Source organism: Hemitrygon akajei, chromosome 16, assembly GCF_048418815.1.
Source record: "Hemitrygon akajei chromosome 16, sHemAka1.3, whole genome shotgun sequence".
Classification (NCBI taxonomy): domain Eukaryota; kingdom Metazoa; phylum Chordata; class Chondrichthyes; order Myliobatiformes; family Dasyatidae; genus Hemitrygon; species Hemitrygon akajei.
This window is the reverse complement of record NC_133139.1, coordinates 77,564,915-77,592,367: the sequence shown is the minus strand read 5'-3', so window position 1 is coordinate 77,592,367 and position 27,453 is coordinate 77,564,915. Positions and strand designations below refer to the sequence as shown.

Sequence of the window (27,453 nt, the reverse complement as noted above, 5' to 3'; positions counted from 1 at the left end):
TAAACTAACCCTTCACATTACCTTCGTATCGGTGTGAAAGGCCACGGCCCAAGCGGCACTCCCTGCTGTATAGCACTGGTCAGAACAGTTCATTTATTCCCACTCTGTTTTCTGTCCAATATCCCGTCTTTTATTCAGATCAGCAGCTGAACCACAATTTCATGTGCTTTAATCTTGCTGACCAACATCCCATGTAGAAACTCACTGAACGTCGTGCAAAGTACATTATGCATCTAAGTACATCACACCAATTAGTTGCCCTGCATCTATTCTGGGCGCATCCTAAATGAACTTCACCCAATTAATCAAATATGTTTTTTTGTTCACAAATCCATGCTGGTCCTGCTCAATCAAATTATTATTTTCAAAGTGGTCCATAATTACATTATAGATCCCAGCTTTTTCCTTACCACTGGGATCAAACCAATATGTTTACTCTCTCTCTTCCTCTGTTCTTAAATAATGGGATCAACAAATGCTATTCTCTGGTCCAAAGGATTGTAGATTGAAGATGTTAGCCAAATCACTCACTATCTCCAAAGTCACTCATTTTTCAATGAGATCTCCTTTCATCCTTCTAAAGTCCACTGTATACAAAACTAACTAACCCAATCGTTCACACAATCATCCTACTATGCCTGGAATCAGTATGGTGAAACTTTGTTATTATCACCTGATGGAAAATCCATCTTTGGTAGTTAAAGAAATCCACACTATACACAATGTCCTAAGTAAGATATCTTTGTTCTCACAATATTGCGCAAAATTCTTAGACATATGTATACAACTAGGATGCTTAAGACTTTTGCACAGTACTGCAGTAATTTTACGTGTTTTCCACTGTACTGCTGCCGCAAAATAAAAACACAAATTTCATGACATACGTGAGTGCTGATAAACCCGACTCTGATACAGGTCTCTATTGTGGACCGAGAGTGGAAAGGTGGAATGGAGATGGGAAACATGAGTTTGAAAAGGGGAAGTGAGAGGGGAGGGAGTGGGAAGCACCAGAGAGACATTCAGTAATGATCATGAAACGAATCGTTTGGAATCAAATGACCTTTTCTGGTATCTCAGGGCTGGGTGTGTCTACAACCACACTGCCCCCACCCCAGCACTTCTTTTATGCCACTTGTCCCACACTCATCTTGTTGTGCTAGACCCTTACCATTCCCAACATCCTTTGCACCCACTAGATTAACAAACTCGCTCTCCGCTTCTTGTTGACAAATACACCCTGCTTATATATTTGCGTGCCCTAGACTTTTGCACAGTACTGTATATTCATAACCTCCTACGATAAAGACCAACCTAAACTTTCCCTTCTTCATTGCTTGCTTCAAGTGACTGGTGTGCAAGTGCACTCTGTTCTCTAATGTTGAAAATCAACATTTTTTGCTCCATCACCATTCAACTAATACTTTTATTTTACCCAGATGGATTACTACATATTTATACTATTCTACTGCATCTTCCATGTACTCATGTACACGCAGGCCAGCTGTCCAAAGCACCTTGAAACCAGTTTGCATCTCATCAAAATACACAATCCCAGTTTAGTGTGGTAGACAAAGTTAGAGATGTCACATTTTGTTCCCTTACCTAAATCAATAATGTTTTTGAAAGCTGTCTGGTCTCCATTTATCTGAGTTCTGAACAGTCTCAGAATACTTTGCTGTTCTATCCATTTTGGACCATGTTAGTCTTTGTCCGAAGCACCAAGTTTGCACTGTTGCAGTCCAGTTCATCCGTATAGTGAGTTTGGATTGTTCTGAATTTATAACTGAATAATTATGTCTGGATCTTTCCAGTCCCATTCACCAATAGTAAGGATTGCTTCAGTCCAGTTGCCCATTACATTAATAAACAGGTACAATCCCTTAGGTATTGAGTTTATAGTCTCTCTCTAGAAATATCCTTCATTCAGTTATTCCACTGATGTTAAGTAGACCGATCTAAGTTTAGCACAGTTTGCTTATGGATCCTGGAAGGTTAAAATTCTTATCTATCTTTGTTGGGCATTTGTAATCTGAAGCATTGCAGTTAGTATTGAGTTAGGTCACATTTCCTTGGCGCAATGATGCATGCATCAGTGCAGAAACCTGTTCATATCCTGAGGCTGATCTACATTACCTATGCTCTTCTGACATTACATGTGTAAGGATTAAATTGTTAGTAGTATTTGAAGAAATGTCTTTTGGCTAACTAGAAAAAGTCAAAATAAATTTATTACCAAAGTATATATATGTCACTATATACTACTTTGAGGTTAGTTTTCTTGCAGCCATTTACAGGAAAATAAAGAAAATACAACAGAGTTTATGAAAAACTATACACAAATAAAGAAGTGCAAAAGAAAACATAAAGTGCAAAAACAGAATAAATAATACTGAGAACGAGTTGTAAAGTTGTTGAAAGCGAACCTGTAGGGTGTGGAATCAGTTCAGAGTTGAGATGAGTGAAGTTAGCCACACTGGTTCAGAAGCCTGATGGTTGTCGGGTAATAACCGTTCTTGAACCTGGTGATGTGGGACCCAAGGCTCCTGTACTCCAACGAAATTTCATGTGTGGTATATCCAAATCTCAGCACGCTTCTTCTCATTATCAGGTATAGCGATGTTCTGTTTCTCACTCCAAGTCCTCTTTTTCTCTTTCTCTCCCTCTTTTTGCATGATCATTGTGTCATTCTCCTTGTTTTGGTGCATGTGAAGTAAATTCAACATTTACTGCATTTCACAAGAATAAATACATTTGGGATTGTGAGAGATGTAATAAAAGCTTCAAATATATCTGTTTATTGGGCAAACAACAATTAACGATAGGTTATATACTTGTGTTCTCGAATGATTTAAATGTCAATATTGCAATGTTGATTGCAAAATTATGCATTATCATATGCCCATATGTATTACTGTTTTTATTGTCTATTCTTTGTACAGTGGAATCTGTTTTAAAGTACTGCACATTATTATAAACAATATTCATGATTCACTATTGATGAATAGTACAATCCATCAGTTCACACACAGTTTTCTACAGTGTTACAAGATATCACAGCACAAGGAAACATGATTATATAGAGCAATGTGGATTGTATTACAGTGTTGTCTGTGTTTATATGACTGGACCTCAAATCTTTGTACTGCAAAATGCCTGTCTTGCCCATCATTGCAAAAGAAAACAGGAAAAAGAACACATAAAGGTATATATATATTTATATATATATGTTATTTCTTTGAGATCATTCAGAGTAACCAAGCAACCAGTTAGGGACCTGACAAGAGTCTCAAAAGTACTTCTAGATTGCTAACCACTCCACTCTCTTCTCCATCACCTCATGGACTCTGCATTTCTTTTCCAATTACACCTGTATATTCTTAGCGTGGAACACCTTCATCTATGCTATTGGAATCACTTTCTGTTTCCAATAAGACATTCTTCATATTGTCACGTAGATCCCACTCATTCAACTCTCTGTGCAATTTCCACTAGATTCTTGACTCATATCCTTCCCATTGTCCATTAGATTCACTATCCTTCGCATAATGTAATACACACTTTCCATTGCCCATTAAACACTTTTCAGTTGCGACTGGACTCCTCCCAATCTGTTATCTGATATTGGACTTGCCCATTGCTCATTAGACATTGCCCATTTGACATTTAGTTTTGTTCATTTGCCTCCTTCCATTCATCCACCTCACAATACCATTAAATGCTCCAATTAGGTGCTCTTGGGATTTTCTAGACATTTTCTCCATTGTCCATTTGATTATTCTCACTCTCTCAACTGGACACCCAAATTCTCACTAAATGCTGTTACCTTTGCATATTTCCCATCGCTTATTTGACTCATCCCATTAGATCCACCTCCTTCAGTCCATTAGATTTCACATTAAATTGTTCTTTTCATTAACTGTCAAGTTGTCCTTGCTTTCGATGTTATATTGTCCTCCATTCAGTCTGTTAGACTATCTATTTCATTACTTATGTTCACTCTCTAATATATTACACTTCCTGTGCATTATACTGGTCATAAATGTTGGTCTGATGACTCAATGTCATGCAATTGTTATGATAACGTTGTTTTTACATGAACCCACTGAGTTTGAAGTACCTGCATTAAAAATAGTTTCTCCTTCAATAATTGGGTCTGTGTTGGCACAAGTCAATATATAATAATGAATTAGATCACATGAAAATGGTTACAAAGGTTTTATGAATGGATTGGAGAGGCAATGAAACAGTAAACAGTTAAAAGTGTAAAAATGATGAATGGGCAATCCCAAATGTCAACGCAGAACAGCATCATGAATTTAAAAAGAGGCATTGATGCTGACATCAACCAACACCATGCCTATAGATGTCCTGCCAAAGCATGCTGTAGCATCCTATCAAACAGATCAGCTCCTTAACTGGTCAGCTAATGGTTAGAATAGCACCAAGCACCCTCCCCCCACTATTTATCTGGTTGCTAAGTTATCCGAGTGATTGATTGCTCAGAAGTCCAATAGGATTAACTGGAGTTGGTGCAGAGTGTAAAGTGAGATGCAGCGCTCTGCCTGTGTATATGGACACTGGGTCAGCACATACGCAACCTCGATTAATGGATCCTCTTGTTTCATTCAGTCAAAGTAGGTAATGACTCAGGCCTCATTTTCTGGCGACCCTGTTATTCCACCTGTTCTCATTTAATCAATCTTGTCATCATTTTTCCAAGGAATTGTGAAATGTGACTTGTCAAGTCTGTGGAGATTCCGGGTCTCCTACTAACCCTTTCTCTTACTTAAAAATTGTGTAACAATCTGCTGGCTGCTAATATTAGTTCTGCACAAGATTGCTGTTGAGTTCTGGGAGTAGAAGGATATTCAACGAGAACAAAACAATTTCATTATTCTGTGACAGGTTTGTTGAATCGTCAGCATTAAAAAAAAAACAGAAAAATTATTCCACTGGTTGCAGTGCTCGAAAATATGTTAATCTATTTTCTCTTTTTTCTTGCACTTTTCACTCTCTCTCTTCCGATGCTTAAATAGAAGTGGAACAAAAAGGTAAAGCTATAACATACACAGTTCCAACCCCAACACTTTGTTTTTGTACCTATATAATTGTTTACTCCCTTTTCCCCTTTCTCTGGTGTGCTGGCCCTAACAGGGGCACATGTGTAGCCACAAATTAATTCTGACTCTATCTCTACCTGTAACTAGCAGTCATTAGCCTGTATCACATACCTAACATGGGGACATCAATAAGTGTAAAATTCATCCGGGATGTGTTGTTTTACCTCCTTAGGGATATTCCTCACCCATGGGTGCCTCAATGTGTCCTTAAATACCATCTGCCTGATTTTTATCCAGCGCCTTTTTTCATGTCTCCCATAGCAACCAGGTTTCCTGGGCTAACTCACTCGCTGCTCCTCTCTCTCTTGCTTTTTTCAATTTTTTTCAACACCTGTAATCTTTCTTTATCTATGATTTTAGTTCTTTGTTTAGTTTCATGTGCATTGACTGGATGGACCAGATGCAAGATTGAATTTATTTATTTATTTGGTGCTTTTATCTTAAGGATATTTTGTTTAAAGTGGTCACATGCCATTTTTTAAACAAAGCTTTACAAAAAAGAACAATGTAGTATCTTTGTGCTCAGTGCAGCCATGAGATGCAGTCATGATGTGATATTCTGACTAGTTCTGATGTGAGCTGGGGTACAATAAGGGATTCATTGTAATCACGGTTGATCTTAGCTGCCACTTAAAAGGAGTGGAATTAGAGGGAAATGTAGCTTTCAATGCTATCCAACTGTTCAAAAGAGGTCTTCATCTGTTCCAATCTGCATCTCACTTTATGCTCTGGGTCTATTGGGCTTCATAAAGCAACAGGTGGGAGTGAGTTACAAGACTGCCACTCAGAGCAGCCACAAGGGATCTAAAATCATAAGCTTTGAATTTCATATACTGTAGCTCCTTTAACATCTTCAGCTCATTCCAAAGTGCTTGACAGATAGTGAAGTACTTTCAAAATTCAGTCACTTTTGCAGTGCAGGAAATGTATCATGATAATTTGCACACAGAAAGCTCTGACAAACTGAAATACGATTACACCTGGATCCTCTGCTCTGGAAATATTAATTGAGGGAAATACAATGTGCTTGTCAGGGAGAGAAGACAGGGTCTCAGCTTAGCATCACAACCAAAGGCATCAGTGCATCAGGATGGCTCTAAAGCATCAGCTTAGATTTTGTGCTCCAGTCTTTAGAGTAGGGTTCTAACCCTAAAGCTCTTAGCATCAGACTCAAAGGTTCTGCCCATTGAATCACAGCTATTATGAAGTAATTTTAACTACGTTTTTTTCTGGGTTTAAATGACATTCAAACTTGATGGCCCTCTCTCCAGGCTTGCATTAGAATTGAAGAATAGCCTTCAGGTCAATCATAGCTTTCAAGTTATGAAAATATTGGATAGGAAGAAAATTGACTGTTTCATTGCCAATCACGATTTAGCTGATAAAGAGTTTCTTTGTTGTCCAAATGTTCTTGTGAGAATGCAAATAGATAGTGGTTGGCCAATTGTAGAAATATGAGGCAACATGGTTGGAAACCTGTGTGATCACATCAGATCAGTTTTGACAACCCTATTAAAGCCTTTAACACTCTGACTGGGGATCTGTTGGAAGCTGTCATGTGATGGTGACTTGTCACAAGTTTGTCAGGCTTCCGTAAAATGCAAATGTTGAAAGCTCGTGCACATTATGACTTGTTAAATGCAAGCTTGTTTCTTGCACTGAAGCACTTACCCTCAGCAGTCCATTTTCCAAATGCACATTTCCCTCTGAATCTCTGTTTCCCTCTTCTCCTGTCTTCCCAGTTGTGTTTATGGTGCTCATGCTTGGAGTGCCTTCACAGAGCTAACAAGTCTAGCTAGAATTGTTAATTTATGTTTCAAGCCTGTTTTCCCCAGAGAATCATAGGCTCCAAATGCATTCCCAAATGCTGCTCGTGCCTGAATGCATTCCCATCTGGTCCTTGTGTTCCAAGTCCTTTTCTGTGCTAACAATAGCAAGACTAGTCAGAATATGCTAATTGGATTTACATACTCATACACAATTCCACATTCTCTAAATATCATAGTTAACAGTAAAAAGTTGGAATATGAAATTCAAAAAACCCCATTATCATTTTCTCTGCAAGTAAACAGCATCTCAAAATCTAATTGTTATCTGTAGAAAAACTAGCCAAAAGTCAGTTCACAACCTGTAAGAATGATTCTTGATTTAACTCAAGTTTCTGTGAAATGATGAGCAATTCTCTTGGACCATTCTGCCAGATTGTCCTCAAACACTTATTCCCTGTTCCACAAGCAACAAGGTTCATTCAGCTGTGACGCCAACTGTTTGAGTGGAGTCCTGCGCTGTTTCAAATCCCCAGCAATATGTCAAAACCAACACTTGGGTATCTCAAAAGAAAAAATACACAGGATATTGTAAACTTGAAATGTAAACAGAAGACATTGAGAATACTCAAAGGCTCAGGCAGCACCTAAGGAAACACAACAAGGGTTAATGTTTGGGATTGATGACTTTCTACCAGAACAGATATATTATGTATCAGTCTGTTCAGGGTTCTGGAGAATCTTGGTGTTTCCTACACCTCTTCAATGAATGTCACAGCACTTCATCTGGTGAGAGGCAGAAGTAATTTACACCTCTGGAGAATTTCTACAATAGAGCATTGGACGTCAATTTTGCACTCTGCTTGCTCTGAATTGTGAAATGATGGCATGAAATTTTACCAAACGACAAAACTAATCTCCTGATGGGATTCAGTCATCTTCAGTTTTATCTCTGACCACCAACACCCTCCACTCCCCACCCCCAGTTTTACCTTTGACTGACCAGATTCCTTTACCAACCTCAATCCCATAAACCTGCCTTCTCGCCATAATCCTTTGATGCCCTGACCAATCAGGGAACAATCAACTTCCACCTTAAAAATATGCACGGACTTGGTCTCCACCGCAGCCTGTGGCAGATCATTCCACAGATTTACTACTCTCTGGCTAAAAAAATTCTTCCTTACCTCCCCTTCTAAAGGGTCGCCCCTCAATTCTGAGGCTGTGCCCTCCAATTCTGGATCCCCCCTCCCATCATAGGAAACACCCTATGTATTCCTTTCAACATTCGGTAGGTTTCAGTGAGATCTCCTGCATTCTTCTAAATTCCAGTGAGTACAGGCCCAAAGCTGCCAAATGCTCCTCGTGTGTTAACCCCTTCATTCCCAGAATCATCCTCGTGAACGTCCTCTGGACTCCCCCCAATGACAATACATCTATTCTAAGGTATAGGCTCAAAACTGTTGACAATGTTCCAAGTGCAGCCTGACTGGTGTCTTATAAAGCTCAGCATTATCTCCTTGCTTGTATATTCTATTCCCCTTGAAATAAATGCCAACATTGCTTTTGCCTTCTGTACCACAGACTCAATCTGGGTGTCTTGCACGAGGACTCCTAATTCCCTCTGCATCTTTGATGTTTGAACATTCTCCCCATTTAAATACTAGACTGCAAAATGTATTATCATGCATTTCCCACTGTATTCCATCTGCCAATTTTATGCCCATTCTTCCAATTTGTCTAGGTCCTGCTGCAATCGCATTGCTTCCTCAGCACTACTTACCCCTCCACCTATCTTCATATCAAACTTTGCCACAAAGCCATCAATTCTTTTATCTAAATCATTGACAAAACAATGCCAAAAGTAGTGGTCGCAATACTGACCCCTGAGGAACACCACTAATCACCAGCAGCCAACCGAGAAGGTCCCTTTTATTCCCACTCGTTGCCTCAGGCCTGTCAGCCATTCCATTATCCATGTCAGTACCTTTCCTGTAACGCCATTTGATTTTATCTTGCTAAACTGCCTCATGTGTGGGCCCCTTATCAAATGTCTTCTGAAAATCCAAGCAAATGACATTCACTGCCTGTCCACCCTTCTTGTTACTTCCTCAAAGAACTTTCACAGATTTCTCAGGCAAGGTTTCCCTCTATAGACACCATGCTGACTTTGACTTATTTTGTCATTAGTCTCCAAGTACCATGAAACCTCATCCTTAGTAGTAGATTCCAACACTTTCCCGACCCTTGGTTTCTTCCCTTCTTAAAGAGTGGAGTGAGATTTGCAATCTTCCTGTCCTCCAGGACTATGCCAGAATCAAGTGATTCTTGAAAGAGTATGGCCATGACCCATTGCAGCACTCTTCACAAATTTGTGCAGCATTGCCTGAATTTGTAGATGCAGCTGAAACAAATAATTGAAAAGGGCAGTACTCATTTCCTCAAGATAAAGGAAGAGCTGACAGTTGATTTTAATGTCCCAGAGGAAAATGAGGAGTGGTTCTTTCTACATATATGAGTGCCAGAATTTGAACTTCCGTGATATCAAGAAATCCTGGAGAAGTGCACATCCGGTTTATCAAGATCACTTGCTACAATCTATGGGTTTGTAGCACGTACATCCTCTGTTTGCAGGCAAGTCCTGTGCCAGAGAACACGAACGTGACCATTACTAACAGCAGCAAATTTAGGAAGGGACTTCTTTCAATAGGGAATATAAGAAAGCAGTACTTAGGCCATGTTGTTGCAGTTAAGCCTCAATGTACATGAGAGGAGACAAGACAAACTAAGTCAGATGAAGAGTCCAAGGAACATGATTGCAATATGCAATGACAATGACAGGAATTTGGTAAGGAGCAGAATACCTATCTAGATTTCACTGATGCATTTTATTGTCTCAGTGCACATGCCTCCCACAGAGACAATGCACCCATGTCTCTCTCAAACCCATTTTATCTTCCATTCTGAAAAATTCTTTAGTTATTCAGTATGACATAGCTATCAATGCTAATCACAAACTCCAGAACTTATTCTTTTTTGCCATGGCCTTTCAAATGCTTCTCTAAATATTTAATTCTGTGGAAGTATCTGCCTCTATCATCTCATCAGGCAGCGTGTTTCAGATTTCAGTCATCCTCCGTATAGGAAATTCTCAGACTTGCTCAAATTTCCTATCACTTATTTTAGACCAAAGCCCTCCTGTCATAGATACATCTGCTAGGTGTAAGTTTCATGCTATGTACAATGTCTGTGCTCTTCATAACTCTATCCACATCAGGTACCCCTTCAGCCTTTTCCAATCGAAGGGGAAAAAGAGAAAAACTTATCCAGTTTATTTCTCTCCATCCCAGACAACATCTTGGCGAATTCTCTCTGCAATCTCTCCGTTGAAATCACATCATTACTGTACTGTGGCTATCAGAGCTGTACACAATGTTCCAACTGTGGCCTAACCAATGTTTTATCTCTGCCCCATTTTAAGAATGCATGCAGGATACATGCTTGTTTCATATTCTTGGATGTGCATACAAAGGTTCCCCAGCACCTCGGTAAATTCTAAGGTCTTGCCATTTATTGTGTATATCAGAAATACATAAATTTATATTTATTTGGAAGATGAAAGAGATTTTCTTCACCTTGTGTTCTGATGACTACCCCACCCCCCCCCCCCACCATCAACCCAGCATCCCAGCAACTGTTTCATTTTTCCCATCTCATGCTTAGCAACTATTTCACGTGAAAAAAATCTGTTTGCAAACATGGCATTCCATCTGATGCCAGGATAACCTTTCTGTCCTTGTGTTTAGGACCAAGATGACTAACTTCCATTCCATAATGTCACCCACCTACTCATACTTCAAGGGAAGCGATTCTGCAACAGTGAACTAAACCTTTGTGGCTCACATCCTGTGCCATTCATCTATCATTCCATGTTAGCTGATCTACATTGCTTCTGTTCAGCAATGCCTCATCCTTAAATCATCATCCTTGTTCTTGAAGCATTATCCCCTCTGTAATGCAATCCTTTTCATATCTCATTATTCTTCCATTTCTGGCTTGATCATCCCCAGTTTTCATCACCCCTCTGCTGCTGTTTATACTTTCAGCTGGGCTAGACTGAACTTTGAAAGTTCCTTCCTGATCTCTCGATAGCCCTCTTATCTTGATATAACATTCTATATTAACCTACCTCACATTCCCCTTCCTTTAAGAAACCTCTGAAACCCACCTCCTTGACCACTTAAGATCACTTATATTCAAATAGTATATTTCTGGTCTGTGTTAGATTAGGCTCTACTGAAGTGCTTTTGGATAATTCACAATATTAAAGACCATGTATAGTTAGAGATTGCTCAGAATAAAAACATCCCTTTAATTTTGCTCCTGCTGTTGTTTGCTCCTCACCATCAAGTACATTCTATTTGAAAGGTACTGCTAAGAAAGTGTATAAAATGAAGCCATGGTGGTGTAAAAGTAACTTGATGAAAAGTGAATGGTTGGTGAATCAAGCTCCAAAGGAAGTTCTGAGATGATCGTTCAGAATATGAGAAAGGTGTTCTAAAAACTGAATACCTTTGGATGAAGTAAAAGCATTGCCTGTTTCAGAACAAACTACCACAATATAAAGTCTTCCCGGCTCAGTGAAAAGGAGCAGGCCTGCAAACATGTCCAAATAATGCAAACCTGCAAATAAGTTCCACTGGATAACCAGAGGAACACAAAATTAAGAGCTGGTTGTGAGGATAGGAGAATGGAATTCCGAACAAGAAGGTACACTACTCCACCATGTACTTGTCGATGAGTTGGAGCAGAGTGAGAAAATATGGGGAATGACTACTTCTATTGCACTTCATCACAATAACTGAGAACACAAAGACCAGAGTAATAGATTGAAAAAGAAACATTCATTTTCAGTGGCTAAGGACAACACTTTTAAGAGCACAAAGTGGGCAACAACATTGGTGGAGAACTGTTAATGTAATGCAAGTGAATACACCACGTTTTCCCCCCATTTTGTTCTCGTGACATGCGACATAGAAAACTACAGCACAGCACAGGCCCTTTGGCCCACGATGTTGTGCCAACCCTTTATCCTATTCTAACATCAAAATAACTCTTCCTCCCATATAGACCTGCAACGTTCTTTCATCCATGTGACCGCCTGAAAGTCTCTTAAATGCCCCTGATGTATCTGCCTCTAACAACACTCCTGGCAGCACATTCCACTAACCCACCACTCTTTGTAAAAAAAAAACCTACCTCTGACAAAGGAAGCTGTTCCGCCTCAAATCTACACTGGCTCTAAGACAATTTGTAGGAATCCCATTCACTATTTACAGTATTTAATACATGCCTAACACTCTCCCAATTCTCCTGCCACCCATTTACACACTGCATAATTCATAACAACAATGAAGAGCCCCCTTCCTCTATTCCCCCCTCTGACCTGTTACCTCTTCTCAGCTGCCGATCACCTCCCACAGGTGCCCCTCCTTCTTCTCCAGCCCTTTGACCTTTCCCACCCACCTGACTTCACCTGTCACCTTTCAGTTAGCCTCCTTCCCCACTTCCCATTCCCCCACCAACTTTTTATTCTGTCATTTTCCCCTGTCCTGCTCAGTTTTGAAGAAGGGTCTTGGCCCGAAACATCAACTATTTAAGGTGCTTGGAAGTAGGTACAGAGGATACGTCAGGGGTAAGAGAGTGGTGAGTGCGTGGAATAGGCTGCCAGCGACTGTGGTGGAGGCGGATACGATAGGGTCTTTTAAGAGACTCCTGGCTGGCTACACGGAGCTTAGAAAAATAGAGGGCTATGGGTAACCCTCGGTAATTTCTAAATTAAGTACGTGTTTGGCCAAAGGACCGGTATTGTGGGCCGAAGGGCCTGTAATGTGCTGTAGGTTTTCTATGTTTCTGCTTAATCATTTCCATAGATGCCACCTGACCTGCTGAGTTCATCCAGCATTTTGTGAATGTTGCAATGAACCTACAAGCAAGTCGTTGGCATGTGAGTGGAAACCAAAGAACCTAGAGAAAACCAAGACAACCACAAGAAGCAAAAATAAAAACATACACAGACAGCATCTAGATCAGGCTTGAACTGAGATTGCCGAAGCTATGCAGCAGCTCTAACTACCGTGCAATCACGCAAAATAATTTGAGAATTCAAAAGAAACTTTCCTATCCAGTGAACGTTGAGAATGTGAAGCTTATTACCAATGGAAATGGTTGTGGCGAAGATAATGGGTGTATTTTAAGGAAAACTAGATAGTCAATATAGGGAAAAAGTTATGCTAATGGAGTTACTAAGGATGCAAGAAGCTAACGGAGAATGATGAATGGATTTGTTGAGCAGAATGCCGATATTCCAATGTCTTTCCTTTTATGGAGAACACATGTCAGCCACAGTCAAATGGGAAGTAATCTTCATTTTGGAAGATGAAGGTTAATTGTTCTGTTCCTGAGCAGGGAATGCAGGTGCAGAACCAGACTCCTGTCACATGGAATTTTAAGCTACCCTCTTTAGTGGTTGTGAAAGACACTATTCCACTATTTAAAAGAGACTTATTGGCATCAGGAGCAATACTCATCCTTCAGCTAATATTTAGAAAGAGATTATCCGGTTATTTACCTCATTGCCGCTTGCTGTGTGCAAATTTATTTCCTGTGTTTCCTATGTTACACCTGAAAAATAATTCTGTAAAAGTAAAAACAATTGGAATGTCCAGAGGTTCTGAAAGGCTTGTAGAAATGTATATTTTCTTTTTACTCCCCCACTGTAAAGCCATAGTAAAGATAAGGCAGGCGTCAGGGAGGGCAGTGTTCCAGGCAGCTAATCAACCTCCACCATCCTCCTCTAATGATCTCTTCACCAACAAGACTCACCCATTGAACAAGATAATATTCTCAATCATTTTTGAGCTGTTAATAGAGACTGGCCCAGTTGCAAATTGGCAGTCGCATCTTCGCGCGTGCCATCTGCATTTGAGGAACAAAAGGGTTTCACATCAGTGATTAATGGCTAAGCAGGCACAGAGTAAGAGGTGAAGTGCATGTTGATTGAAATTTGGCCGAACAACAGGAAATAGAGAGTACAGGGCAGAATATGTTGGCCTATGCAATGCTACATTGAGAATACTCTAAAACTTGGCATTGAACTTCGGAGCAGGAATGCGGGACCAGTTTAATGGTTTGAACTGGGTTTTCACGAGAATAGTTTTCTTTCAGAAATAACTGCATTCATGTCATGCCTTTAATTGTGTCTCCAAATAGCTCTGAGTATAAAATTTTATGGAATGTGAGCACTGTCATACATTGGCAAATTGAAGCCAAATCTGAGCCAGGACAAGTAAAATATTCAAAATGATTTTGATCTTTTTAGCCACTTGGAGCCAAAAATAACAAATAATGTAGAGAAATATAAATTAATTAGTATAGGAGTACAGAAAATGAGTCATATTGAATGGAACAGCGATGATCAGGAAGATATATATATATTCTAGTTGGAATCTAAAAATTTTGAGATTGTTGCTGGCAAGGCTGACATTTATTGCTTATCACTAGTTTCCCTTGGTGGAGGTGATTTTCTTCAGCCCATACATGCACCTGTGAAGGATCCCCACAGTGTTGTTAGGCACAGTTCCAGCATTTTGATCCCATGACAAATAACAAACAACAATAAGTTTCCAACCCAGCAGATATAGTATTTTTGAAGAAAACTTGCAGGTGATGCATTCCACACTCCTTCTGCCCTATCTCAGGGCAAACAGATGCCAAAGATTTTGGAGATGGTGTCTAAAGTCTTGACAAGGAGGTAGAGTGTAATGTTATGGACAGAGCATAACACAATCTTGGACAATGGTAGTGGAAAAGGTGAATGTCTAAGCTTTTTAAGATACTGACTGCAAACTCATCTTACACTTATTTTCAGGATGTCCGTCTGTAATACGGATATATTTATTGGCCAATCCAAGTTGCTGAATAAAGTTCTGAACATGTAACCAGGCATAACCTAGTGGTTCATTGGCTGCACTAGTAGACACTTAATTGAAACACACATTCTAAATAAACAATTTGAATATTTGACATTTTAAGATAAAACTAGAAAAAATACATTGATGCCTATGAATGAGTAGACCCAACTAATCCCCTTGTTATCAACTTACTTACTGCCCATTACAGCACTGGCATTTAGGACAGCAATGAAGATCCTCCATCTCTGGCAGTGTTCAGGGCTTCCTTCATCATGTCAGTAGCTTCCTCTCGGTTTTCACAACTGTCACCATGCAAATCCCAGATGAAGTCTCAGGAATACTATCACATTCAGATGTATAAGGATTCTTCATTGCTGTTTCTTTACCAATTTTATTTGACCAGTCAGAACTGTTAGCCCTGATCTGAACCCCTGAACCTCAAGGACCGGTGGATACTCTTGGTCTGTCCTCCACCCTTTGATCTGTTTGGCATGGGCGACCCTACCAAGAGCCAAAGCATAAAGCCCCAACTCCAGCCAACGTAGGTCTCCGGGTCATTGAGCCACGCATTTTTCCAACCACAACAAGGTCCTAGTCCTCTTAGAGCTAATCCCCTTGCACCTTACTGTAAATTAAATCATTGCCCTTTCCTAGATTTAGCTCATCCTTGTTTCCCCACTCTAAATTCCCGCTACTCTTGAAGGTGTGTCAAGCCACTTACTTGAATGAAAATGAAAGCAGTTAGAGACAGGGAATGAATATTGGACTTGCTGGCGAATAATTGAAGTCTAAAAATGAATTAATAGTAAATACGGAGTACAAAAACAAATATAGAAGACTGTGTTCTTGCCATGTGCCTTGTCAATCAGAGCCTATTTGGATTCTGTATGCAAATTTGCCAGTCATAGGAAATATATTCTTACCCTGAAAAAGGGCAGCAACTATAATTTATAATAAATAGTTATTATAATAGTCTTACACAGACTTTATAATATTTTAAATCTATTTTCTTTACAATTAAAATAGGCTTGACACAAGTAAAAACATTCAAATAGGTAATGGCTTAAACCTCAAGGAGCAAAGAGCAAAATTCAAAGACATAACTGCAATCTATCTTCATCCAAATGCCAATTTCCTCACACCAGTATCTGTCCTCACATCAGTCACCTCAGTGACCCTCTTTCCTCAGTAGCCATCTAATTTTACAATGGACTCATGTTCTGACTATTCTCGCCAATCCTCTCCCCTCGAAGTTGTTACCCTTTCACCTCAGTGAACCCGCTGATTTTTCTACTCACGTTCACCCTCATCTGTTCATCTCCCCTCACACCAACTATCTTTCCACTGTCCATCCTTCAGAATGATCCTCTCCCTCAATGGATAGATATTCTAGTGCCACAATGGTTATTGTTCAGTTCAAAGATTAAAGACCCAGAGGCCTGGATTAACAATCCATAGACAAAAGTTCAAATCCCACCACGGCAGCCATGAGTTTAAATTCAGCTGATAAATGCAACCTTAAAATTAATAATGACCCCCACAAAATTACAAGATTGCTATGGAAAACCATCAGATTCACTAAGGCTCAAATTCACTATTCTTACATCATGTGGCCAATGTGTGATTTACTATCCAACCCACCAATGTAATTGAACCTTTTCAGAGTGAATTTGAGTCAGCAAAACAGTTAGTACAAAGGAAATTAGAAATAAATAAAAGATATATACTCTCATTGATTTCCCATGCAGACATCTCTCGGAATATAATGATCCTCACATTGCATCGTCCAATCTACAGCTAACCTTCCCTTTCACAATAATCCTCTCCCTTCAATAATCTCCCTCTCAAAATGATTCCTTTTATTCTCACAATGTTCTGCCCCACTATTTTATTCCCTCTAAAATGATCTCAGATTCTCTCCGATACTTACCCTCTTCCCTCATATAACCCTCTCTCCTCTAACCTTTTCAATTGATAAATACTCATATTATCTCATTTTACAATGACATTCTCTCCTCAAAGTCATCCTTAACACTGATCCCTTCACCAGCCACCTCATAACTAAAATACTTCCAATGCAAGAGTGCCATCAAGGTTTCTTTCTTTCTCAATCATGTTATTGTATGATTAAGAAACTGGAGGTTATGAAGATAATTTTGGAAATTGGTTGGTAAATTATAAAAGATGAAGCCCTTTTGATTTAAAACTGGACATTACTGGTTTTTCAACATAACCATTGATCTTTTACAAGCAATTTATGCCAATGTTTATCAGTTATCTTATTGTTGTCTGACACCATCATGCCATCACTTTGTTTCTGTTATAATGAAACATGCCAGTGTTTATTTTCCACGCCAGCTTTCTCCAACCCATCTTCATTTAACTCCATCAACTTGTCTGACTATTTTTCCCCAGCATACTTATATGTCCACTTGTTAAAAAGAATCAATTCCAGTTGCCTCAACCACTCATTGTGGTTACAGTTCCACATTCTACCCACTCGATGTTTTCCCAAACTGGATTTATTATCAGTCTATTTATGGTTCCCCAGTGCTGGTCTCAAAGGTGAGTTAAAACATCTTATCTATATTGAAACAATTTGAACCCTTTCATAATCTCAAAGACGTCTGTCAAGTCACCTATTAATCTTTTTCTAGAGATGAGCCCTAGCCTGTTGAATCCTTCCTGACAGGTAGAACCTTTCTGTTTTGGTATGATTTCAGTAAATTATTTATGCACTTTCTCCAGAGTCTTTTTGATAATATGGAGACTTCAAGTGCGGTCAATCAAGGCTCTATGTAAGGTTAACGTAACTTCTCTACTTTTCAGTTCTATTCCTCTGGCAATGAATCCCAGTGCTTTGTTTGATTCTTTTAGTGATTTTTGTGTAAGCGCACCCTGGATTCCTCTGCTCCTCTGCCAATTTCCCTTCCTGGCTTGTGTGTTATTGTTAACAGTTCTCTCTCCTCAGGTTCTCTTCCCCCCCCCCCTTCCCTCTTTTAGATCTTGTCAGATTCCCCTCCTAAAAAATCAACCCTTGACCCTATTATCCCTTTAAATTATTACTTCATTTCCAATCACTCCTTCATCATAACAGCCTGCCAAATCCATAAACCATCTTCCGCAGAATTTGTTGAATTCATCAAATCAGGTTTCTGCCATGCCACTTTTAGCTGCCTCACAAATCCTTGGTGATTACGACAAAAATAATATAACTCTTCTTGGCCTTCTTGATCTGTCTGCACTCAGTGACGCCTGCCTACCCCACTGCCATCAAGCTTGGAGGGACCAGAGCATCTATCCACTCACAACTACAGAATCAGTGACAGTATCTCTTTATTCTTCAGCCACATCAGTATCTCTGCTGCTTCCCAAAGATTTGTACTGCATGCTTTCTTTACATCAATACCATGCTGTCAAAAAATGTTCTACATTGAACATAACAGCACATTAAAGGCTCCTCAACCCACTTGTTGTGCTGAACTTTTAACCTACTCTAAAAGCAATCTAACCCATCCTTTTCAGTCTTCCATTTACCGACCGTGTAGGCTGAGAATATTCCCCTTCACCATCTTTGAACTGTGAGACTGCATCTCCAACATCCAATGTTGGATGAATTAAATTTTCCTTCCTCTAAATATCAGCAAAGTGAATTGTCATTCTGTGTTGTCTTATCCTCTCACAAACTCCACTCAGAAGCAATTGTCCTTACCCCTTAACTGAAGAGGTTGTAACAATGGCATCACAGGTGACCAGATGACGTTTGGGGCTACCTATCTGCATCAACACAAATACTATCTATTTCCATCTCTGGAGCTTCACTTGCTTTTCCCAGCCCAAGCTCATCTGCTACTGAAATCCTATCCCAAACCTTATCTAGCAAAGACATCCTATATGAACATAAAAAGTGCATTCATTCAAAGTGCCCATCCTATGACTGCACCTCCTGCCCCACTTGTGTAAGATTCTGCAGTACCCATACTACCCTTTCTCCTTGCAGAGCCCACAAAACGTCCTCCACCCTATGGGACTGCTTATAAAGAAGTTAACTGTTAATCCCAGTCAAGCAGTGTCTCAATTTTAAAATTATCACATTATTTATAAATGCCCTTGCATTCCCAACCCCCCCCCACACACACACACACACACACACATTCCTGTTCAGCCTTTCAAATTTAGAGTCTCTGTACACTTCCAATTCCAGTTTCCTGAGCATCCCTCAATTTAATCAATACATGTCTTCGGCTATCAAGACCCTATGGTTCTCCATCTCCATAGCTCTAAGATGCATCCTAACAGCTATCTTTTTTTGACTGAATCTTTCATCCCATGTCCTCGGCTCACCTAATGTGGTTCAGTAAAATTTAATTTGAAGAAGTTGCTGTGTAGCGGTTTGGAAGACTTTAACCACATTAAAGGCTGTGTGTTAATGGAAGATGCTTTTATACCTCATGTAGACGTTACTTTTCCAAGGAGTACGTGACCTTCATGTTCTTCATATCTAAATGTATCATGGTTACTTATATTGAAATTCTTTTATGAATTATACATTCATTCCCCAAGCTTATTAATGTCTTCCTATTACTGTCACCCCACTGTTGTGGAAAAATTACATTGCTGGTTCTCTCTGCTTCCTGTCCCAGGTATCTCTCCAGTACCCTGTCAATGGATTTCTCTTTCTCATGCAGTGTTACTGGTTCTCTCTATCACTAATCACTGGGTCACTCTGTTTCTCTCCCCTCTGTCTCTGAGCCATAAAACTGGGATTATATTCACAGCTGTCACCGCCAATCTACATTAATTTGTAGTTAGACTGAAGGACTCTGGGCTTTTTTTTCTGCCTCTCTTCTGAGGGTGTACAGTTCCATAAGTGCAGACAAGATATGGCCATTCGAAAATATAGACTTGATCATAGGTGTCAGCAGCTTATCAAGTCCAGCCCTACACTTGCCCTACTCCACTGGTTCATTTCCAACAGAAATCATTGAATGTCCATCAGGAGCAGAAGATGATGGTGATTTTCCTTTTCATCTCCCTCAAACACCAAGCTGTATTCCAAAACCAAAATTATGTATTGCTTAGACTATCAACTATTAGAAAATGGTTCTCAAACTTGATTCCCAGTCATTTATGGCATGGCTTTATGATAAATAATAGGATTCATATTACCTTTAGTAGGTGTTGTAAGACAGATAATATTAAGGCAACAATAGTTATACCCCGCCCCACTTGACTTACTTCAACAAAGGACATTAGAATGATACATTGGTGCCTCAAACTCCAGCAATGAGGTTCAATCTCGGGAAATATAAGAACTATGAATACATGCAAAATCAACTGGTTATGAGAGGTTAAGTTTCTTAAACGCAGACGATTCTAAAGGGGCATGGCAGGGTGGGTGTCGAGTTATTCACACTAACGGGAGAATCATGAACAATAATGCGCAACTGCAAAGTAAGAGAATGTTCACTTAAAACTCAGGTGCATAGAAATGTCATACCTAAAGGCAGTGAATCTCTGGAATTCTCTGCCATTGAGGATGGTGGAGGCCAGGTTATTATACACATGCAAGTTGGAGTTTGATAAATATTTGAAAGATTGGGGTTAGGAGAAACAGGTACATATGGGGAGTTGAGGCCAGCAGAAGTCACACTGAATTATGAGGTTGAGTAGACTCCTCTTGTTAACAAGCCGAGGAGATACAACAGCAGGTCACTTCCACACCTCCCATTTCACATTAACTGTCCCTCTTCTCCCAGAAGCCGTAGGAGTGGGTGGTGGAACTCAAGCGGGTCTGCAATCCATTGCCTTCCCGGCAGCAGGTCGGTGGTAGGTCCTAGGCTATACAACCTTTCCCCCAAATGGTCAGAATACCAGCTCATGATTGGATCAGGTCCGGGGTGGGGGTGGGGGAGTTGGACTTGGTGCAGGTTGCCTACCCGGCTGGCGATATCAGAGTGACGGCTCTGTCTCTCTCTCTTTCTCTCTCTATCCCGTTCTGCTCCACAGTCTTCGTCTGCCCCGGCACCCTGCGCAAGATCTTCGAGCCCACCAACGTCTTCGAGTCGGAGCACGAGGCGGGCGCCTGGTGCAAGGATCCACTGCAGGCCGGCGACCGCATCTACTACATGCCTTGGATCCCGTACCGCACCGACACACTGACCGAGTACGGCTCATGGGAGGACTACACCGCCGGTCACCCCACCACCACCTATCACCTGCCTCACCGCGTCGACGGCACTGGCTTCGTCGTCTACGATGGCGCCGTCTTCTACAACAAGGAGCGCACGCGCAATGTCGTCAAATTCGACCTGCGCACGCGCATCAAGAGCGGCGAGGCGATCATCGGTGGCGCCAACTACCACGACACGTCACCGTACCGTTGGGGCGGCAAGACCGACATCGACCTGGCGGTGGATGAGAACGGCCTCTGGGCCATTTACGCCACTGAGCAGAACAACGGCAAGCTGGTGGTGAGTCAGCTCAACCCCTACACACTGCGCTTTGAGGGCACCTGGGAGACGGTGTATGACAAGCGCTCGGCCTCCAACGCCTTCATGGTGTGTGGCGTCCTCTACGCTGTGCGCTCTGTGTCCAAGGATGACGACAGCGAGGTCATCGGCAACACGATTGACTTTGCCTTCAACACCAACCTCAACCGCGAGGAGCCTGTGTCCATTGCCTTCCCCAACCCCTACCAGTACGTCTCGTCCGTGGACTACAACCCCCGCGACAACCAGCTCTATGTCTGGAACAACCGCTTCGTGCTGAGATACTCTCTGGAGTTTGGACCCCCCGACCCAACCATAGGTAGGACAGCAACTCAAGTGGGGCTGGGCTAATGTCATGGGCTACACTGGTTTGCAAGCTTTCCAGATGGGATTGAAATACTGTGGGCTGCATTGGTTTACAACTGGGACTAGGGTGGTGTTGTAAAATTTGATGGTTTACACGCCTTTCATCTCTCCAGTTGATAATTTTGACTCTTTTCCTCCCTTGGTTGCATTGAATTAATTACCAGCAAGGCCCCAAGGTTAAAAGGAATTTGTGAAGAATTCTAAGCTTCCTTGTGATGATCTTTTAAAAACCTTTAATAGAGTTTTGAATATGCAATGTATTCACACTCGGTCAGTGTGTGACATATGTGCCTAGAAAGTAGAGTGTTAATGGAATCGCTGCCAAAAGCTTCATTATAAGTGTGGAAATGTGTCACCGACATTTGTGAGAATCATTTCATTGGCTGGAGGTGAACTTGGGTGAAATCCCAAGCCTCATGCTTCAGGACTGCACCACTTGACCCAGCCCATCCATTTCCAGCCCTTGAAAGCAGCCTCTGCTCCAATCCATGAGTTGTTACGGTTTTGTGGGATCTGCACGGCAAGGAGTCACACCAGGCTCACCTGTATTAACAATTTTATCCTGTTTTACTGCATAGTGTTGGCCCATTTCTATTTGTTCATTGAAGATGTTCTAGCTTTAATTTCTTTACTGTTCTCCTCTTGGAATGTACTTGGGGATGAGTCATTTACTATAGATGTCCCAACCTTGGAACTGCCGTATTTATCTCTCGACTCAATGTTTTCACCATTGGTTGTTCTTCTGCAGGGTGTGGGTTTGACTGTGGTAATGCCACTGGCCAGCTCTTCTTGCCACTCATGCTATGACTTTTGTAAAATATAGATGTTACTTGAACCAAACCTGAATATTTCCCTAAGTAAAATGAACATCAGCTGCTGTATAGCACTGTAAGCATCACCTGCCTTCACATAGGTGATGCTAGAGAATAGAAAAATGGAGTGAGATTGTCTTAGAATTTGCTTTTGGTAGACAATGCATATTTGGACTACTTTCTGTTTTATTAAGTGATATGTTTTTTTTCTCTGGAAATGACCCAGTAATAGCATAGGAGGGATTAAATGGCTAGAAATGCTTTTGCCAGCGAGTGATGCCAGCACAGCACTGTGGCAAAGGGGGATGATGGGGGCGGGTTTGGAGTTCTATGATATGGTGGAGAGACAGAGATTGAAGCACTGGACTGTGGTCAGGTATTTTTAGCGAGAGCAATCAGAGCCTTGTATTGCAGGCTGTAATGGTAGAAAAGAGTTTGGGAGATGGATCACCCTGTTTTGTGCCTAGGTGGCGTGTTACGATGTGAGGGGAACAGGAGTCATGGGCAGAACTATTAAGAGTGGGATAGGGTAGAATCTGTTCCAGAACGGTGAAAGATGAGGTCTCTGGGGTCTCAGTCCTTTGCTATGTTGGAGTGTTGTTATGGTGCCCCATATCTCCTCAAAGCTGCAGGCTCTCGTATGCAGGAGTGCCAAGTCGAGAGCGACGTGCAGTGACCCAGAAATGGCTGCTATCATATTTCACTCCAGGAAAAAATAATTACTTTAGAATCATAAATAGCTTGGGGGAAAACTGCAGTCGAGATTCTTCTTACAACAAGAGGAATTGAGTATAGGAGTAAAGAGGTCCTTCTGCAGCTGTACAGGGCTCTGGTGAGACCACACCTGGAGTATTGTGTGCAGTTTTGGTCTCCAAATTTGAGGAAGGACATTCTTGCTATTGAGGGAGTGCAGCGTAGGTTCACAAGGTTAATTCCCGGAATGGTGGGAATTTCATATGTTGAAAGATTGGAGCGACTGGGCTTGTATACACTGGAATTTAGAAGGATGAGAGGGGATCTGATTGAAACATGTAAGATTATTAAGGGATTGGACACGCTGGAGGCAGGAAGCATGTTCCCGCAGATGGATGAGTCCAGAACTAGAGGCCACAGTTTAAGAATAAGGGGTAAGCCATTTAGAACAGAGATGCAGAAAAACTTTTTCACCCAGAGAGTGGTGGATACGTGGAATGCTCTGCCCCAGAAGGCAGTGGAGGCCAAGTCTCTGGATGCATTCGAGAGAGAGTTAGATAGAGTTCTTATAGATAGCGGGGTCAAGGGATATAGGGAGAGGGCAGGAACGGGATACTGATTGTGTACGATCAGCCATGATCACAGTGAATGGCGGTGCTGGCTAGAAGGGCCGAATGGCCTACTCCTGCACCTACTGTCTATTGTCTATTATCATAGGTTTTGAACTCTACTCTCCACACACCAAATCCAGGCCACAACAACTGTGTGAAAGTTACTTAATTCACAGTCAAACTGTGGAGTGTCATGGTGCAATATATAAAATATACAGCGGATTCCGGTTAAGTGTGGCACCTGCTTATTTGGGACAACTCTTAAAGAATAAAATAAAATCGAGAAAACAGCCAAGATTCCCTTCATTTATTTGGGACAATATGCCACTTAATTAGGGCAGGAGACAGTCTAACATTTTCTCACTAGATTTAGTCAGTCATGTGCACCTGCATTGTTGTTAGACACAACACCATGCTTAGCGTGAACAGTTTTTAAAATAGTGTCAGCTGCTTGTGTTTGTGTTCAAAAAGCAGTTATTTTTGTCACTGATAGTTGGAGAGAAATTAGCGGCAAGACAATTTGGAACTGTTTTGCTCACTGCGGTTTTAAACATTCAGACTTGGAAATGCCAGAAATGGCCAAGAATGAAAATGAAACAATCACTACTTCAACAAGTTAGGATCTACGAAAAATATGAAGGTATCGATACTCATCTAGAATGTTACCTTTGTTCCCCGTGAGACACTCAACTCATTCTATGGCTTCATGTAGCTGATTACATGCAACAGGGGCCACAGCCCAGTTTACAGCTTTGACAGGCAGGCTAAACCAGGTTAGGATAACCAACGGATCTCACCCAGTGAGTGAGGGACTCGCAAGTCAGCTCCAACAGACTCAGCAAATGGGATCTACAGTGAGATCCAACAGCCAGGAAGGCAGTTCTGCAACGCTGCATGGAGAGGGAAGAGCAAGACGAAGCACAGAAGAAGTCATGGGCATCCACTGCAACCACAATGCCTACTCATCCCGCTGGATCTGGGCATCCGAGGTTGAGAGAGTGGAACTGCCCCAGTGCAATGGCTTTTCCACTTTAAAAACTCTCCCGCACAGCTTTCCTCTTATCATTGGGTAAGACAGACAACCACCAATAGTACTGGTAGTGTTCTACTTTGTTCTGTATTTCATTCAAAGGCATAATCTGTTACTCAGTTGAATGGTAGTTTGTCTTTTTTATACCTTTTTAAACTATTTCCATGAAACTTCAGCTAATTGGGGCAGCTGCTTAATTGGGCCAAAATGTACTGGTCCCGATGTGTCCCAGTTAACTGGAATTCATTGTGTATGACATTTCGTAATTCACACAACGCCTCCTTCATTCTTGATTACAGCTTAACTCACTTTTCACCGTGACATGAATGTATAATACCATTCCTCCATTGACACTGCATCAGCACAGTTCTTTTCATGAGAACGGTCTGAAGTCGTGCACATCATCTGACGGCAAGACTTAGACAACATTCAGGCAAGTGGAAAGCAGAATTTTTACCATTGAAGCGTCAGGCCATGACCATTGCCAACAAGAGAGAATCTAAATGCCAACCCTTAATATGGAATGGTGCTACCATCTGTATGTGACCCACATTCAACACCTTGGTGGCTGACATTGAACAGAAATAAACTTGACCAGCCAAGTATATACAGCTGCTTTTTGTGTAAGTCAGAAGGGTGTATTCTGAGGCAATTGACATGTCCCTGACACAAAGCCTTTCTACCACCTACAAGGCAGAAGTTAGTATTATGATGGCATAATCTCCATTTAGCTGACTGAGTGCATCGCTAGTAGCAAGCCGCTCAACTCTGTCCAGGAAAAGCAGCCTGCTTGACTGGTTCCCCATCCGCTGTCTTGAAAATTCACCATCTATCACTGGCACACTGTAGCTGCAGTTGTACCACATACAGAAAACACTGTTTCAGTTCCTCTGACAACACCTTCCTAACTTGCTGCCATTATCTTTTCTTGGTAATAAAGGCTGCAGGAGCAGAGGCACACCGCCAATGCGAGTTCTCTCCAAGTCACTCAGCAGCTTGACTGGGAAATATATCACCATTCCTTTATTGTTCTGGGCCCAATTCTGGGATTCCCCAGCACTATAGGAGTTACCTTCACCAGAAGTTCCAAGACTGTGGTTCATCATCACAATTGGGGCATTAGTCTTTGCTCTTACCAATGTAAGAGCAATCTTGTTAAATGAATGTGTACAAAAACACCTTAAGTCCAGATGCCTGGACTAACAGTTCAGAAACCTTAGTTCAACTCCTACCATGGTAGCTGTGCAGTTTAAATTTAATTAATGATTGGAAAGTTGTGAGGAAAAATTAAGTCTTATTGATCATCACAATATTTGGAAGATTGTCATAAAAATCTCATCACGTTCACAACAGTCCATCCAAGAAGAAAATCTACCACCCTTACCCAGTCTGGCCTTTTTGTGAACGTGCATGCACACAGTCACACATGTAAACATTACTTCAAGGCTCTATTTGAACCATGATGCTGAAAAAGAATAAAGCCAGGTTGAGCACCTGGCATTGACCACAGCACCAAATTCATATAGGGTAAAGTTTCTCACAACCCAGTCAACCTTGCAAAGTCACTCTCACTGACAGCTGAACTCTGACAGGCCCAGAGCCATCAAAGACTCCTCATATGTTAAACCTTTCATTCCTGGTATCATTCTCGTAAGCCTCTTCTAGACCCAGTGTTAGGTTAGCTGTCCAGACAAGCTGAGCAACAACCCTACACAGACATACTTGGAGAATCATGCCTTGCAGACAAGATTCCTCCTTCATAATTCTTGAGTACATCCCATCCCATCAACAGGATTGACCTGCTAGACCTGGTGGAATAATGGTATACAGAGGAATATTGCTGAGAATTCTCAACATGGACTAACTCCAGGCCCTGTAAAATCTTGCATCAGATCAAATATGGACAAGAGAACCACCTCCTTGAAAAAGTGATGAAATCAGGTTAAATTACACTTCGAAGTACTGAAAATAACAAGGACACAGAAGGTACTGTGGACAGGTGATTTCAACAATCACTGCCAAGAGTATAGGTGCACTAACTAAACTGGCAGAGACCTGAAGGGCATAGAGTCCAGGGTGTGTTTATGACAGGTCATGAGCAAACCAACATGGTAGATGAATCTACTTAACTTTGTTCTCACCATTCTACCTGTGGCAGATATACTGTATATGTCAATGAAAGCCCTAGTAACGGTGACCACATAGTCCTGTGGAGACAAATCCAGTCTTCACATTGAAGACGCCATCCATCATGTTGTGTGAAGCCACGGTTATGATACAATTACAACCAAACTTAGACTCTTCCAATAGAAAAACCTTCTTAACCACAGAGTCAACCTGCATAGCTACTTTGAGCATCCTACGGACTCGCACCCCAAGATCCCTCTGATCCTCCACACTGCCAAGAGTCTTACCATTAATACTATTTTCTGCCATCATATTTGACCTACCAAAATGAACCACTTTACACTTACCTGGGTTGAGCTCCAAACCAAGGCAGCATTTGATTGAATGCGGCATCAAGGAGCACCGGTAAATCTGAAGTCAGGGGGCATTAACCAGAAAAGATGCAATAGGAAGATACTTCAATG

General features: G+C 41.2%; 1 protein-coding gene across 12 annotated transcripts in view; it reads left to right on the top strand.

Annotated features, from left to right (window-relative positions):
• Window positions 1–27,453, top strand: part of adgrl1a (adhesion G protein-coupled receptor L1a) — a 654,463-nt gene that overhangs the window by 494,549 nt on the left and 132,461 nt on the right. For 11 of the 12 annotated variants that reach the window (XM_073069261.1, XM_073069260.1, XM_073069257.1 and 8 more), the window contains exon 6: window positions 20,869–21,669. The exons of the other annotated variant lie outside the window; for it this stretch is intronic. In XM_073069261.1, the coding sequence (XP_072925362.1) occupies window positions 20,869–21,669 (801 nt within the window). The remainder of the gene's footprint in view (window positions 1–20,868; window positions 21,670–27,453) is intronic. 12 annotated transcript variants of the gene reach the window in all.